Source organism: Fringilla coelebs (genome assembly GCF_963513975.1).
Source record: "Fringilla coelebs genome assembly, chromosome: 16".
Classification (NCBI taxonomy): Eukaryota; Metazoa; Chordata; class Aves; order Passeriformes; family Fringillidae; genus Fringilla; species Fringilla coelebs.
Window position 1 is genome coordinate 7,382,417 of NC_140042.1, and position 15,756 is coordinate 7,398,172.

Sequence of the window (15,756 nt, forward strand, 5' to 3'; positions counted from 1 at the left end):
AGAAGGTTCTCTGAGGCTGTGCTGTAGTGGGATGCTCAGGCTGCAGGTCTGGTACCGTGTGAAGTTTTACAGCTTTCTGCCCAATGTCTTCACAGGACGAATGCGAAGCAGACCTTGCAGAGGCTATGCCAGCTCTGGAGGCAGCAGAGGCAGCTCTAAACACCCTGAATCCTTCTGACATCACTCTTGTGAAATCCATGCAGAATCCACCTGGTCCTGTCAAGCTCGTCATGGAGAGTATCTGTGTCATGAGGGGAGTTAAAGCAGAGAGGAAGCCTGACCCCAGTGGCAGCGGTAATGGCACAGCTTTTGTTATTGCTGCCCCAGGAATGTGTGGGTGCTGCTGAGGTGGGCTGGTGAGGCGCTTCTGGCATGAATGCAGCTGTGTGCACTGGAGGTGCATTTTGCTGGCAGTTACAAGTACACTGAGTAGTGAAGAGCTGATTTTGCCATGCTAGCATACTGCCCTTGCCTGACACTGTTGTACAAGCTTTGTAAACGTGATCCCAGTCACCAGCACAAAGTCATCTCTTCTATTTGCTTTGACCTGACCTTGAGATTTGCATTGCCTTTAGGAACTCTAGGTGCTGGAGGTGTGCTGTGCACCATCTGCCTGTGTTTCCCCTTGTAATGCCTGCTTCCAAACTATGAGTTATGCTGGGGGAGGGATTTCCAGTTGTACCTCTACCATACGTTATTCTAATGAGATCTTCCTGTGTGGTTTAATGTTGCTATTGTGGGATTGCACAGGATTTGCAAGGTAGAAAAGAGACCCTTTTCCTTCTCCTACCTCATACCTTTACATTCAACCCTTCCTAATTAAAAATAAGAATTATATAAATGCCTTTCATCCAAAATTATCTTATCTAGATTAAGAAGGAATAGTTCTACAGTTACTGATTTATCTAATAGATGATGCTAGAAAGACTGGATAGTAACTTGTTACCCTCAATGTGCTTTGTTGATTTAGAATTAATGTGCAGTTAATGAATATGACATTGGTTGATGGTGCTGAGGGTCCTGTATTAATTCCTTTAGGTAATGATTTTCCCAAACTATTTAATAGTATTTGCATGGTAAAATTCCATTGCCGTATCATTGATGTAAATTGTTCCTACTATGTTTCAAAGTATTTTTTTCAGTTTCAACATGCCTGTATTGAGCCTGATTTTAGTCTTATTTGCCATATAGGTAAAATGATTGAAGACTTCTGGGGGCCAGCCAAGAAACTTCTTTCAGATATTAAGTTCCTTGACAGATTAAAGACATATGACAAGGATAAAATTCCTCCTCCTATAATGAAGAAAATTCGAGATAAGTTTATGAATCATCCAGATTTTCAGCCAGAGGTGGTAAAAAACGTCTCATCTGCCTGTGAAGGCCTTTGCAAGTGGGTGCGAGCCATGGAGGTCTATGACCGTGTCCAGAAAGTGGTGGCCCCAAAGCGCGAGCGCTTGCAGGAGGCTGAAGCCATCCTGGACGTTCAAATGCAGAAGCTGCAAGTGAAACAAGCAGAACTTAAGGAGGTTGTAGATCGCCTCCAAGCTTTGCAAGATGAGTTTGATGCAATGAATAACAAAAAGATAGAGTTAGAGAATAATATTGAGCGTTGTTCGCTAAAGCTGGTGAGAGCTGAGCAGCTGATCAGTGGTCTGGGGGGAGAGAAGGACAGGTGGACAGAAGCTGCACGGTTGTTAGGAATTCAGTACATAGACCTAGTAGGGGATGTGCTGTTGTCATCAGGAACTGTGGCTTATTTGGGAGCCTTTACTGTCGATTATCGCATAAAATGTCAAAAGCAGTGGCAGGATCTGTGCATTGAAAAGAACATTCCCTGCTCCAGTGATTTTAGCTTAAGTAATACATTAGGGGATCCAGTCAAAATCCGTGCATGGCAGATTGCTGGATTGCCAGTTGATTCTTTTTCCATTGACAATGGTGTCATTGTTTCTAACTCAAGAAGGTGGTCTTTAATGATAGATCCTCAAAGGCAAGCTAATAAGTGGATAAAAAATATGGAGAAAAGTAACAAGCTGTCAGTTATCAAATTATCTGACACACATTATGTGAGGACGTTAGAAACTGCTCTTCAGCTTGGAACACCAGTCTTGCTAGAAAATATTGGTGAAGAATTAGATGCTTTCTTAGAACCTATTTTATTAAAGCAAACATTCAAACAACATGGAGTAGAATACATGAAATTAGGGGAAAATATAATTGAATATTCAAGAGACTTCAGGTTTTACATGACAACCCACTTAAGAAATCCTCATTATTATCCTGAAGTTGCTGTAAAAGTTTGTCTACTCAATTTCATGATTACACCTTTGGGTCTTCAGGACCAGCTTCTTGGAATTGTAGCTGCAAAGGAAAAGCCTGAGCTAGAAGAAAAGAAAAATAAACTAATTCTAGAAAGTGCAGCCAATAAGAAACAACTAAAGGAATTAGAAGATAAAATCCTGGAGGTCCTTTCCCATTCAGAAGGAAACATCTTAGAGGATGAAACAGCAATTAATATTTTGTCTTCATCCAAGGAGTTATCTGCAGAAATCTCTGAAAAGCAACAAATTGCCTCTGTAACTGAGAAGGAAATAGATTCTACTCGAATGGGATATAAGCCAGTTGCTGTGCATTCAGCTGTGGTCTTCTTCTGCATCTCTGATCTGGCTAACATTGAACCTATGTACCAGTATTCATTGATTTGGTTCATTAACTTGTATGTTCAATCTATTGCTAAAAGCGTTAAGAGTGGACGTCTAAAGGAGAGAATTAAAAATATAACTGAACATTTCACAGTGAGCATCTACAATAATGTCTGTCGTTCACTGTTTGAAAAGGACAAGCTGTTGTTCTCCTTCCTTCTAACAGTAGGCATTATGAAGGGAAAAGGCCAGATAGATGATGCAGTTTGGCGTTTCCTCCTGACAGGAGGTGTTGCCCTTGATAATCCTCACCCCAATCCAGCTCCAGACTGGCTGTCTAACAAATCGTGGGCCGAGCTCGTTCGTGCATCTTGCCTTCCCAACCTGCAGGGACTAATGGAACACGTCAGAGACAATTCTTCCCAGTGGAAGCCAATCTATGACTCTGTCAGGCCCCATGAGGAAGCCTTCCCAGATGACTGGAACTCACTGACGGGGTTAGATCGCATGGTTATTCTCAGGTGTTTGCGACCTGACAAAATTGTCCCGGCAGTGCAGATCTTCATCGTGGAAAACATGGGAAGAACATTCATTGAACCACCTACATTTGATCTTGGAAGAAGTTACAGTGACTCAAATTGTTGTGCCCCTTTGATTTTTATATTATCACCTGGTGCTGATCCTATGGCAGGTGAGATTGGTATTAAAAAAATCTTTTTTTGTCTGGTTAAATGTCACTGAGTCTGACTAAACTGTTAATAGTGTAGGCCCCCTCATTTGATCTTTAAAGTGTTTTTAAAGTACAATACAACAGCGATGGAATATCAAACACTGGCATCTGCCCATATATAAACAACAGTAGTAAAATTGTTAGGGGGTGGAGTGAAAGTAGTGGTGATGAAATGTCTCGGTCTCTGAGCAGCAATTTGGGGATCTAACAGATTGAAGCATTCAGACCAGTTTATAATTTGTACCTGCATTACAATTCTTTCAGTGGGTGTTGGAGGTTTGCCCCAGTCTTTATTGCAACCCCTCCTCCAGTAAGTTTCCTCCCTCTCAGTTACTAATTAAATGGTGTATAGGCCACACTTAAAAACACATTTGTTGAATGTCCTTTAAAGTATAACCACCCAGATTATTTTTAAATCTGGTTTTCTGCCAAAAGAATTGTGATATAGAGCCATACCATAAGGATGTATTTCCAGAAAGTACTGATTTTGATAGCAAAGCTGGAGGTCTATTTTTAGCCAGATATAAAGATCCAATTTGCAGCTCAACTCCCATAAACAATTGTACCCATCCAACAGAGAGAGTTGGGGGCTATTGTGCAGCCTGGAACTGAACACTTGGGGCCAAAGAAGAGATCAGCCATTTAACCTGGCTAGTTTTTGGGTTGGGTTTTTTTTTATCAATTAATACCTTATACCCCTAAATTTTAGCATATGCCTCAGAGACGTGGTGACTGATACAGCATATGATACTACTTCTGGGTTGTTGAGGTGGGGGTGTTTTTGTGGTTTTTTTTTTTTTTTTAATTGAGTAAAATATTTGTTGATTTTTCTCCCTTTAATTATATTATAAAATTGATGAATATAACATATTCTACTTTCTAATAAACTTTGTATTTTTTTTTTTGCATGTATAAAACTTGCCATCACAGGTTTGCTAAAATTTGCTGATGATGTTAGCATGGGAAGCTCAAGTGTTCAAACTGTTTCACTGGGCCAGGGCCAGGGCCCAATAGCAGAAAAAATGATTTACCAGGCTATTACTGATGGAACCTGGGTAGTGTTACAAAACTGCCATCTTGCAACCAGCTGGATGCCTGCCTTGGAAAAAATCTGTGAGGAAGTTATAGTGCCTGAGAATACCAATGACAAGTTCAGGTAGGAGTTTTAATATTTTGCCCTTTTAAATGTAAGCATTTCCTGTTTGCTGAAGACACTGCTAAAAAGAAATTAAAATATTTCTGTAAGAATTTCTGAGTATCACATTCATATAATTTATGTGCAGTGATAAAAATTAAGAGGTCATCTTTTCTGTCTGTCCAATATAATCTACTTTATGCCTGCATTTTAGACCAAATTTGGATGTTATCTTTATAGTTAAGCAAGTAGTAAAACTTAGTCTTCTAAAGATCAAGATGCAGGATTATATTATTGATTTTGAAGTTAGTATTATTACTACTACTCTTACTATTATATGATTTTTTAATAATGTGCTTGTCAAACTTCTTTTTAGGTTGTGGTTAACTAGCTATCCATCAGAAAAGTTTCCTGTTAGTATCCTCCAGAATGGCATCAAAATGACAAATGAGCCTCCCAAAGGTGTTAGGGTGAACCTCCTTCGCTCATACCTGAACGATCCCATCTCTGACCCGGTGTTTTTTAAAAGCTGCCAAAAGCCAAAAATGTGGCAGAAACTGCTTTTTGGTCTTTGCTTTTTTCATGCTGTTGTGCAGGAAAGGAGAAACTTTGGCCCACTGGGTAAGTTTTAGATTATTTTGCACTTCATTTCAAAAAAAAGATTTGTGCTTTTGAAATGCATTGCTGGAGTCTGTCTGTAAAAAGGCAGTACTGTTTACTGTGATATTGTTAACACTATTACCAGAGTTCAATCTGCATTGCACAGAACATCATAAAGTCTCAAAGCTGTTATTTGCAGGGATTGTTATTCAGCCAAAGCTACTTTTGAAGCTATTAAAAGTATTACCGTGGGGAAGACTAGAAAGTACTATTTTTCCCAATTAATATATTATACAGTGGTTACATGAAATTGTAGCTTACTAAATTATTAACTTATTACTGTGGTTCTTATTAACAATCAAATTCAGATCTGTTTTAAATTTTTATAATTAAAAATATTCCACCTTCTCTTCTGCTTTTGTAACTTTGTTTTATCAAACCTAGTGCATGTATTTACTTGGTGTGAAACTTCTAGACTATCTAGCAGTATAGCTTCTAGACTATCTGGCAGTTGTATGTTCAGCTCTGTAGGAGCAGTGTAGTACCAACAGCAGCATTTCCTGTGCCCAGCTGTCAGTACATTGCACCACTGCCCTGTGTATCTCTTCTGAATTGAACAGGTTGGAATATTCCATACGAATTCAACGAGTCTGACCTCAGAATCAGCATGCAACAGATCCAGATGTTTCTGAATGAATATGAAGAAATCCCATTTGAAGCTCTGACCTATCTAACAGGTACAGACATTACATCCTCCCACATGTGTTTGTTGACTTTGCTGGGCACTATCAGCTGATACACTGATAAACTGGGGAGTTCTCAACAAATTGAGTGGGTTCCACACTGGTGGGTTTTACTGGCCTTCCACAAACAATGTGGTTGTCATTGGATGGATGTTGGAGTTGGACTGTAATTGGAGTTGGATCCCAAATCCTCAGATGTCATTGTTGTTTTGTCTTGTATATGGCTACAATTACTGATGGCCCAGCAAACCTCCTGGTCTTTGCTTCATGCTCATCAAATAAAACCATCAATGGCCTCTGGTTCACCTTTGCTGATCAGTGTGAGACTCACACAGGAAGCCTTGGGGCCTCACCAGAGGATGTGGTAATACTCAGGGGGTTAAAGCAGGAGGTGTTGATGTGTGTAAATAACTCAGCTGCTGTGGCTATTCTGTTCTCTTCCTCCAGAGAGACAGGCTGCTTTTTGGAACCTCCTTTGTCAGCCTTGTCATTCTTGATTTTTGTTAATATTATGATTAGCTTTATGAAAAAGAAATATGGGATTTGAGTAGCAGTTTCTCAGACTAATTGATAGTGTTCCTTAAACCTTCCATCATCAAGACACATAAATTTGGCCCATAGATGTTCAATTTCCATTGAATCAGTTGAAGTATAAAACCTAAAGACTTTGGATGATCTGGAGCTTTGGTGCTTCAACTTACTAGAGTTTCATATTATTGCAAAAAAGTTTTGTTTGTTCATTCATTTCAGTTTTTTTTGTCCTGGTTTTCTTTTTCTTTTTCCAGGGGAGTGTAACTATGGAGGCAGAGTGACAGATGATAAAGACAGGCGTCTTCTCCTGTCCCTTCTTTCCATAGTCTACAACAAGGACATAGAGCAGGAGAAGTACATGCTCTCAACTGGAGGTGACTACTACATACCACCACATGGCCCCTATGAGGTGAGAAGACAACAAGTGTAAATTCTCTGAATTATTGGGGAAGAACTTACTTACACTATGCTTGGATAATGCTGAATATGACAAATAGAAAATACACCCCATGATATCATAAAGCCATGCCAGAATGTGTCTTGTGAATGAGATATGAATCTGGTATCTAATATCTGCCATACCCCAATGGGGATGTAGAGACCATCCAATACTCTGGCATTTGTTGATGAAGAGAGAAACCACCCCTGTGCAGGTTTCCAATTCAGTTCCAGAAGGCCAGCAGGAGTCAGGCTGCAGGAATTTACATGGTACTTCTGCACTTTCTTGCAACCAGTCTGACACTGAAAGCAGCAATCAGGAGGAAGAGGTGGAATGGCATGTGTACACTCATTTCCATTCTCTTTTTGCCTTCTAACAGCTGCACAGAGATAATGAATGTGCTCAGATCCCACAGTTGTAGGGATGACACATCCAGCATCATTTCTGTGACTCCTACCTGCACTCCTTGGATATTTCTAATGTGCTTTCCTTTCTCTTGCCACTTACATGAGGGTGGTAATAACAACTCCTCCGTGAGTTTTTGAATCACTCAGAACTTTTATATTTATCTCTGTAGAGAGTCAGTCAATTCCTGGATGTGTTTAACAGGGAACTACCATCTTTAGTTGTAAATGGGAAGGTTCTGTCCCAGCTGGATCATTTATGACTATCACATTATATGCTGTCTGGTATCTGAATGTTTGTTTTACAGTCTTATATTGAGTACATACGAAGTTTGCCAATTACAACACACCCTGAAGTGTTTGGACTTCATGAAAATGCAGACATCACCAAGGATAACCAGGAGACCAACCAGCTTTTCCATGCAGTGCTCTTGACTTTGCCTAGAGAAGCAGGGGGAGCTGGCAAGTCCCCTCAGGTAACTGGGGAAGAAAGATCGATTTTCACTCTGGAAAGGCCCTTTCCTGGCATGTCCTAGGTCTAAGAGTAATCCAAAACCTCTCATCTCCTGTCTGTAGCTCTGGGAGTAGATGTGAATGTCCCTGTAGAGAAGCAGATTTGGCATAGCACCTTTAAAGATGGAAGATACCCTCATGATTTTGCATTCAAACAGATTAATACCACAAGTCCTGACAGCTCAGTTTACTCAGGCCAAATCCATGCCCCTTTGGGATATGGATAAATAACATTTCAAGCCTCTCAGATTTGACTTCCTATATTTTATACACAAGTGGATTCTTGAAAAGTGGAATTGATGGAGCCTCATTTCCTGCAGGGTTGTCTAGTGATCATATTCTCTGATGTCTAATATTCTGTAAGTAAAGCTTCTCTTGTGGCTGGGTTATTCAGGAGGTCTTCCCCTTATTTTGCCCATGCTGCATGCTTCATCTTTTCCTTTATTGTGGCAGTAATAGGATTGTGCTTGTCTGCTCTCCTGCCTGTCTCCTTAGAAATCACCTAAAATCTTGTTGCAAATTAAAAATTACTAACAAATATAAAATTATTGAGAAGGAAGGAGCAAGCAGGCACATGCAGAGACAGACAGGATGACACTCAAAGTGAGTAAGAGCATAAAAGCACTGTATCTTTGGGAAAATGGATTAAAATACCTATGTGGTTATACAGAAAAATATAAAATCCATGGTGTTTTGTGGAATTTATTCAATAAAAATAGGAGGGGAAAAAGGAATATTTGTTATTCACTGCAAACTTGTGACTTCAGGAAGTTGTTGAAGATTTGGCACAGGACATCCTATCCAAACTACCAAGTAGCTTTGATATGGAAGAAGTGATGAAGGCATACCCAGTACTTTATGAAGAGTCCATGAACACAGTTCTTAGGCAAGAACTAATTAGATTTAACAGGTATGGCTCAGTGTTTGGTGTAGTACTTCTTAAACTGAAATATGTTTGTGTCCATTAGTGCTAGCTACTCACAAGCCTTAAACAAGTCTTTTACAGTACATTTTTCCTAATGTGTTAGATCCTGCTTTGGATGAATCTTTTAAAAAGACTTGAAAGCTGCAGCTGGCTACCTGAATATAGCAAGAGTACTTGGATTCTTGGAGTATGAACTTAAATCACATTTGAGTTTGTTGTGCTGAGGTAGAGCAGCCTACTTTAGTCTTTGTGATACCCAGGCCTCAATATTCACAGCACACTATGACAATGAGTGCTACAAAGCTCTTGTCACTTGATTTCCCTTGTCTAGAGTGAAAGTTTTCACTGTCTTTTATTTCTCTGTGTGTGTTTCTAATTTGTTTGCTTTTCTAAAGTTAAGTAAGAATTTTGATAACTACAGGTGAGATAAGGAATTTGTGACAGGACATTTAGCACCTCTATCAGCCCTTCATTCAAGTTGGACTGAGGGGTATTTAGCCAGGTAGTGAGAAGTAAATAATGACAATTCCTTTGTTTTCTCTCAAGGCTTACTGAAGTTGTTCGGAGCAGCCTCATTAATATAGGCAAGGCCATTAAAGGCCAAGTGTTGATGTCTTCTGAGCTTGAAGATGTTTTCAACAGCATGCTAGTGGGAAAAGTGCCATCCATGTGGGCTGCCAAATCCTATCCATCACTGAAGCCTCTGGGAAGTTACGTGTCTGATCTCCTCTGTCGCTTGGAGTTCTTCCAGGTCTGCTCAACTGACACTGAGGGGTCTGGGGAGTTGTAGTTGAAAGGTGGATGGGGAGAGTGTGTCAGTGCTGTCCTTGCTCAGCAGTCCCTGGGTAGCTCCAGACTGTGAGCTGCTCACACACACTCCTGGCCAAATACACTCTGCATTAACAGCACTGCAGTCAGCTGGGCAATTGCTCTGGGTGAGCTGGGAGCTTGATCCCTTGGTGCTAATCCAGTGCTGCTTTTGGTGGTTTCCCAGTTTCTATTTCTAGAAGGTTCATTTTAGTTTGAATTGGTGTCTTAATGACTTCCTTGCTGAAAGGACACTGAGCTGGGTGTGCGAATGCTTTAGAACCACTGCATAACAGGCACTATGAAATTTCATATACATGTCTGTAAATATCTTTCAAATGTGACACCACTTTCACACACTTCTGAACAGGCTATTTTATTTTTAACTTGCCATTTCATTATTTCCCTTGCACTCTTAAAACTACTTAAAATTTTGGGTGTACCTTAAATAGTGAGCTACTGAGATGTAGTGAAACCCCATAGAAGTCAGGTGAGGAGAAAGCTAGGAAGAAGTGTCTGAGATTTATATAAATGGCAGAGTTTCCTGTTTGCTGGATCAGAGCATTTGGTCTCCAAATAACCTACAGTAGTGTGAAGACATTTTGCCCTTGGTTTGCTTTTTCCTGCTGTATTGTGTGGACAAGGTCCAAGACATCCTTGTGTGGCATCTCTGTACAGGAATGATTTCCTCTGCTAGGGTCTGATGTGTAGGTTTAGTGAATGCCCTCACAGTGATCAGTGAAGAGACATTGATCAGTGAAGAATGGAAAAGAATTTGGCCATTTTTCATGTTAGGAGATTGGTGTTTACAAGACTGTAAAAGAAAGTATTTTGATAAAAGTGTCCAAATTCAATCACTTTTATTGTTTTTAGAGGTCACTATCTAGACTGAACAAAACATGCTTATGCTACTTTCTGAAATTTTTCTCAGTAGCACTGAGTTCTAGTTGTTTCAGAATGAGTGATCAGAATGAGTGATGGCATCCTAAAGAACTGACTTCTGTGATTTGTTGTCTCTGGAAAACATAAAATTGATGGAAAGATGCAGAGGGTCTTATCAAGACTTGGATCTCATTGTGCTGTTTGAGTGTATCTGAAAAGACATCCTTTTCTGGTGAATTGGCACAGTGAAGCCACAAATATATTGGAATTTTTCTTACATTTGTTTTCTCTCTCCTTATTCAGGAATGGGTTGACAAGGGGCCACCCACAGTCTTTTGGCTCTCAGGATTCTTCTTCACTCAGTCTTTTTTGACTGGTGTTTTACAAAACTTTGCCAGAAAATACACCATCCCAATTGACCACATTGGATTTGAGTTTGAGGTAAGAAAAATGCAGAAGAATTTTGTTTTTCTTGAACAGCTTGGAACATGTTCTGGGGCAGCAAGAAATAAGAGTTTTCAGATGAAAAGGTATTTTTTTAAAGGAGCAATTTCAGACTGTCACTTACAGGATTTAGTATACTCCAGATAAAATCAAGCAATGGTTTAATCATTCCAGGTGATGAAACAGGAGCACACAATGGAGAAAATGCCAGAAGATGGGGCTTATGTGAGAGGCCTTTTTTTGGAAGGTGCACGATGGGATAGAGAATCCTTGGTAATTGGAGAATCACTACCAAAAATCCTCTATGATCCTTTGCCCATAATATGGCTGAAACCTGGAGAAAGTTCCAAGTTTCTTCATGAGAACATCTATTCATGCCCTGTGTACAAGACAAGTGAAAGAAGAGGTGTCTTATCCACCACTGGGCACTCAACCAACTATGTTCTGTCCATTGAACTCCCTTCAGACAAGCCCCAGAAACACTGGATAAATAGAGGTGTGGCAGCCCTGTGCCAGCTGGACGACTGAGAGGGTGCAATATTGAGATTGTAAAGATCTGCTTTACTCCTCAATGGCTGCATGGCTGGTTTGTTTTTTCTTTTTAATGAAATTGGGCCTAAAGGTTTTGATGCTGATTTTACTGGGAATCTACTTTACAACTCTTGCAAAAAGATTCTGGATTTGTCTACCACTTCTGTGTCTCAGGAGTATGTAGGACAAGGAGGGAGGAGATGAGAATATTCTGTTGTCAACATATGAAACAAATCCTCCAATCCTCAGACAGAATGAACTACCCAAGCTGTATTATAAAACTGTAGTCGTTCCTTGATGATGTGTCAGAATTTCCATGGAAAACTTCTCCACAGCACATGTATTGGGAGCTGCCATTTCCCAGAACAGTATACTTGTGCCATATAACTTTTTTTTTTCAATATTATTTACCTACATATTCCAGGTACCTGATACATGGAGCCATAGTCTCACTTGACTTCCTGCCAGCAGCCCAGCCCCACACAGCCACTCATCCCCCACTATCTCATGGGGTGAGGTAAAGACAGTTTAATAGGGAAAGCAAAAGCCATGCACACAAACAAGGCAAAACAATTAATTCCCTGCTTCCCACAGGCAGGCAGGTGTTCAGCCATTCCCAGGAGAGCAGGGGCCCATCACATATAATGATGACTTGGAAAGCCATCACTCCAAATGTCCTCCTCTTCTCCCCCACTTTACACACTGATCATGATGTCACATGGTCTGCAATGTCCCTTTGCTCAGTTGGGGTTACCTGTCCTGGCTGTGTCCCCTCCCAGGCCCCCCCACATTCCTCCCCAGCCTGGCAGTATGAAAAGCAGAAAAGGCCTTGGCTCTGTGCAATCTCTGCTCAGCAATAACAAAAACATCTCTGTGTTATCAACCCGGTGTTCAGCACAATCCAAAACACAGCCCCATACCAGCCAGTGTGAGGAAAATTAACTCTACCCCAACTTCCTCATCTTGCCCTCTTGCATGTTGGACTAATAACTGCCTGAAATTTTGTACTTGTTTAAGCCCTTTCATCAGAGAAGCTCAAAGTAGCTTGCAAACATTAATTAAAAATAAAATAGCCCGAACATCTTCAAAGAGCTGTGCAGTCATTAACTAATCCCCAGAGCATGCCAAGAAGGTACTAAAGATGCATCATTAGACTTGCTGTGTACACAGGACAAGAGAAGCACAAAGATCAAGGCAAACATTTAAAAAAACATGCACTAAACAGACATCCACTAATTTGGGGTCTTGTATTTTTTTTTCATTACCCAAATTGCAGCATTTTAATGACTTGCTGGAGGCCTCACAAAGTCAGAGATTCAGCCATCATTTGGCATTTCCTGCTCCAAGCATTAAGGGATGCTGCTACAACTCCTTAAAAGACACAGTTCTTGTCATAGGAATTTGTCTGTTGTGTTGTCCTTAGGTGAAAACAGTTCATTATTGTTTTATTAACCCCTGGTTTGTTTTATGCAGATATTCATAAAGCAGTAACTGTTAAGAATGGTACTGCAAGGTCAGGCAGAAGTGTTGGGGGTGTGTGTGCAGTGCTGCTCTGCAGGAAGGTGCACAGGTAAACAGCAGCTTCATGCACCACACCTGACACCTCATTAACAGTCCAGCACCAGGCATTTGGTGCATCACTGGTATGTGGGAGTAGAGCAAAGATGTCAGGCCAGGACACCTAAAGGATGTTTGTTTTATTAAAAGGAACAGAGATGTGCAGGTGTTTCAAATTACTGAGAGGAAGAAACTACTCTTAACAAATTAGACTAAATGATATTTGGCACCTATACCAAAATAAAACTTGTTTATGATTGTTGCAGCACACTCATCCAAACAGACAACAGTTTTTAAGAAGAGAATCATGTTTCAGTAGATTTATAAATTAATTAATTAAAATTGGTCCTTGAAAAAAATTATTTTCTTAGACTTCATAAGCGAGATACTTTGTAGTTTTCATATAACTTAAATTAACAGAAATGTATTATACATTTAAAAAAGCATTGTGGTGATTACTCAATTTTTGAATGTCTGCATCTAATTGTTGTAATTGCATCAACAGTTCAGATCCCTAATTAGGTGACTGTGGTGTCAGAGATAATAAACCAGTCATGAGCCTCCTTGTGTGGAAGATCTGTGTGCAGGCCAGAGGGCAGAACCTGGCTGTTAAATCCTTCCCTATGGATTGATCAGCTCAGTCACTGCTCCCAGAGGGATCTTTCTGCTCAGACACAGCTTCTATTGAGGCCCTGGTGACACCTCACCTGCTGAAAGAGAGGCTGGGCCAACAACAAGTAACTCTAAAATGAAGGTTTGTCAGTGTCTTATAGATAATACTAGTCTTGCAAAGTCCTCTAAATTAAACCATTTTAAGAAGTCAGATTCACTAATTATATTTTATGGAGATCAATTACTTTTAAACTGTTAGAAATCTGTGTAATAGCTTGCCATGTGGGTTGCTTGTTAACCCCTTTTTGTGAACAAACAGTAATTGATAGTTTATTAAATGACAGTTGTGGTTCTTGTGAATATACAGTGACTTTGCTATGACCTGTGTCCTGTCCTTGTTACCATGTTGATTTTCTATCTGTGCTGATATTTAGATTTAATATGAAGGCATCTCTTGGAATGTCACTAAAAATGTATTTTAAGCTTTTGTAGACATGATAAAAAATATATAGATAGGAGAGGAGTCTGTGAGAGAGGGCTTGTGCATCCCCTTCCCAGGGATCAGGCATGGCTGACCTGCTTTAGCTGATGATTACAGCAGTACATGATTTCCTAGGCTGCCCTCCCTAGTACAGAAAAAGTAATGGAATTTACTGTCAAGGGATATCTGTCTTAAGAGATAATTTTCTGTGGTTCTTTGAAATGAGCTTCCCAACCTTATTTCCTTAGCATTGTCTAGACCTTCCTGGACAATGACAAACTGGCTAAACATTAGAATTCACAGCCTTTCTTGGCTGAGATGCATTTAGAAAAAAGAAAAAGGCAACTCAGCCACTAGTTCGACATGATAGAAATGTGAAAAATTTTTGGACAAAGTAAGTACCTTGTAATAGTAGTATTAGAATCCTTGGATTGACAGGTTTAGAATTCTCATTTCTTAATTAGAAGCACTCATTAAATAAGCCACAAACCCCACCTGTAATTACTTCAAATTGTAGATTTACAGCCTTGGTAATAATTCAAGGCAGATGGAAAAAATGCATTACAGAGCAAGAGACAGATTTTCCCTTAGCAGAGACAGATTTCCAGCTAGGGATGCTGTAAGACAGACAGGGTTTGTACATTTTCTTAGGAGACTGAAACCTTCCTCTTATCTACACAAAAATTCTTTTTAGAAAGTACTACCCCTGTGGATTTTAACACTGCTGGGCTGTTAAGGGGAAAATGACACAATGAAAAAGCAGAAGACAATACAAAGACTCCATATTCTTCCACTTACAGCTAGAATATTGTGCCTAATAGGATTAGACTTACTAGTGAAAGTTGCAGGTCTCTGCTCTAATAAGCATTCTTGGAAATGAATGTATGGTTATGATCAAATAAGTGACCTTTCTTGTGTCAGTGTCTGTGGATAAAAGATGGATGTTACTGGTACCATCACCCAGACTGCAAGGTTCTGCTTACCTTATCTTCTTCCCATCTGAAAGGTATTACCAGAAGCAGCTTGTATTAGTAGGAAGATGGATCAGGTAACCTTTTGGTGCTGTGATGCTGCCCTGGGGAGCTGCTGCAGCAAAATGAGCATTTCCTCACCCCCAGACCACATGGAGGGGGTGATTCAGTACGGAGGTGCCATCTCCATCTTAAAAGGTTGTGTGCAAATTATCACTGCCTTGCCTACCAGCTGGCTTGCAGGAGAGTTCATGTAACTGACTCAGGACTTTTATTCCTGAAGAATATTAAGTTAATGTCATCATTTTCTTGTAAATTATTCTAAAACACCTCCTGACTAGGGTTATAAATTGGAAAATGACAGTATTTACTGGAAGGGGAATAAGAGAAGGTTCAGCAAGTACAGGACAGGGTGTACACAGACTGGGTGAATCCAGTGCATTTCAAATTCTGCAGAAAGCAGAGGCATTTTAGGACAACCTGTTTTTGCAAGTAAAATTAATGTGCAGGAATGACATATTGTGCAATCACTGGGATACTTCTTGACAGAAGTTATAAGGGCCTTGGCATCTAATGCAGGAGTACCAGCTGAGATGTCTGCCTACCTGCTGGACTGAATTGCAGATGAATTTTTTTAATGAAAACTCCCTCAAAATGGTAGTTGGTCAGTTTGACCTCCAAAAACAAAGGACTCTAGTTAGATTCTCCTTTCCATACTGACTAACTTAAGCTATGAAAGAAAGGGTTTGCTCTCTAGACTTGAAAAAAGAGCTGATCTAATCCTTCTTTTAGCTGAACAGCTTGAAGTT

The 15,756-nt window shown here is 40.0% G+C and overlaps 1 protein-coding gene across 1 annotated transcript in view; it reads left to right on the forward strand.

The window, feature by feature from the left end:
• DNAH3 (dynein axonemal heavy chain 3) overlaps nt 1-11,323 on the forward strand; it is a gene marked incomplete at both ends in the record, with an annotated part of 49,558 nt that extends 38,235 nt beyond the window's left edge. The window contains 11 exons of the mRNA XM_084216588.1: nt 96-294; nt 1,192-3,333; nt 4,303-4,528; nt 4,884-5,128; nt 5,728-5,844; nt 6,636-6,790; nt 7,533-7,700; nt 8,505-8,647; nt 9,209-9,413; nt 10,655-10,792; nt 10,970-11,323. Coding sequence (XP_084072714.1) covers nt 96-294; nt 1,192-3,333; nt 4,303-4,528; nt 4,884-5,128; nt 5,728-5,844; nt 6,636-6,790; nt 7,533-7,700; nt 8,505-8,647; nt 9,209-9,413; nt 10,655-10,792; nt 10,970-11,323 — 4,092 coding nt within the window. The remainder of the gene's footprint in view (nt 1-95; nt 295-1,191; nt 3,334-4,302; nt 4,529-4,883; nt 5,129-5,727; nt 5,845-6,635; nt 6,791-7,532; nt 7,701-8,504; nt 8,648-9,208; nt 9,414-10,654; nt 10,793-10,969) is intronic.
• Between the last annotated feature and the right edge of the window lie 4,433 nt (nt 11,324-15,756).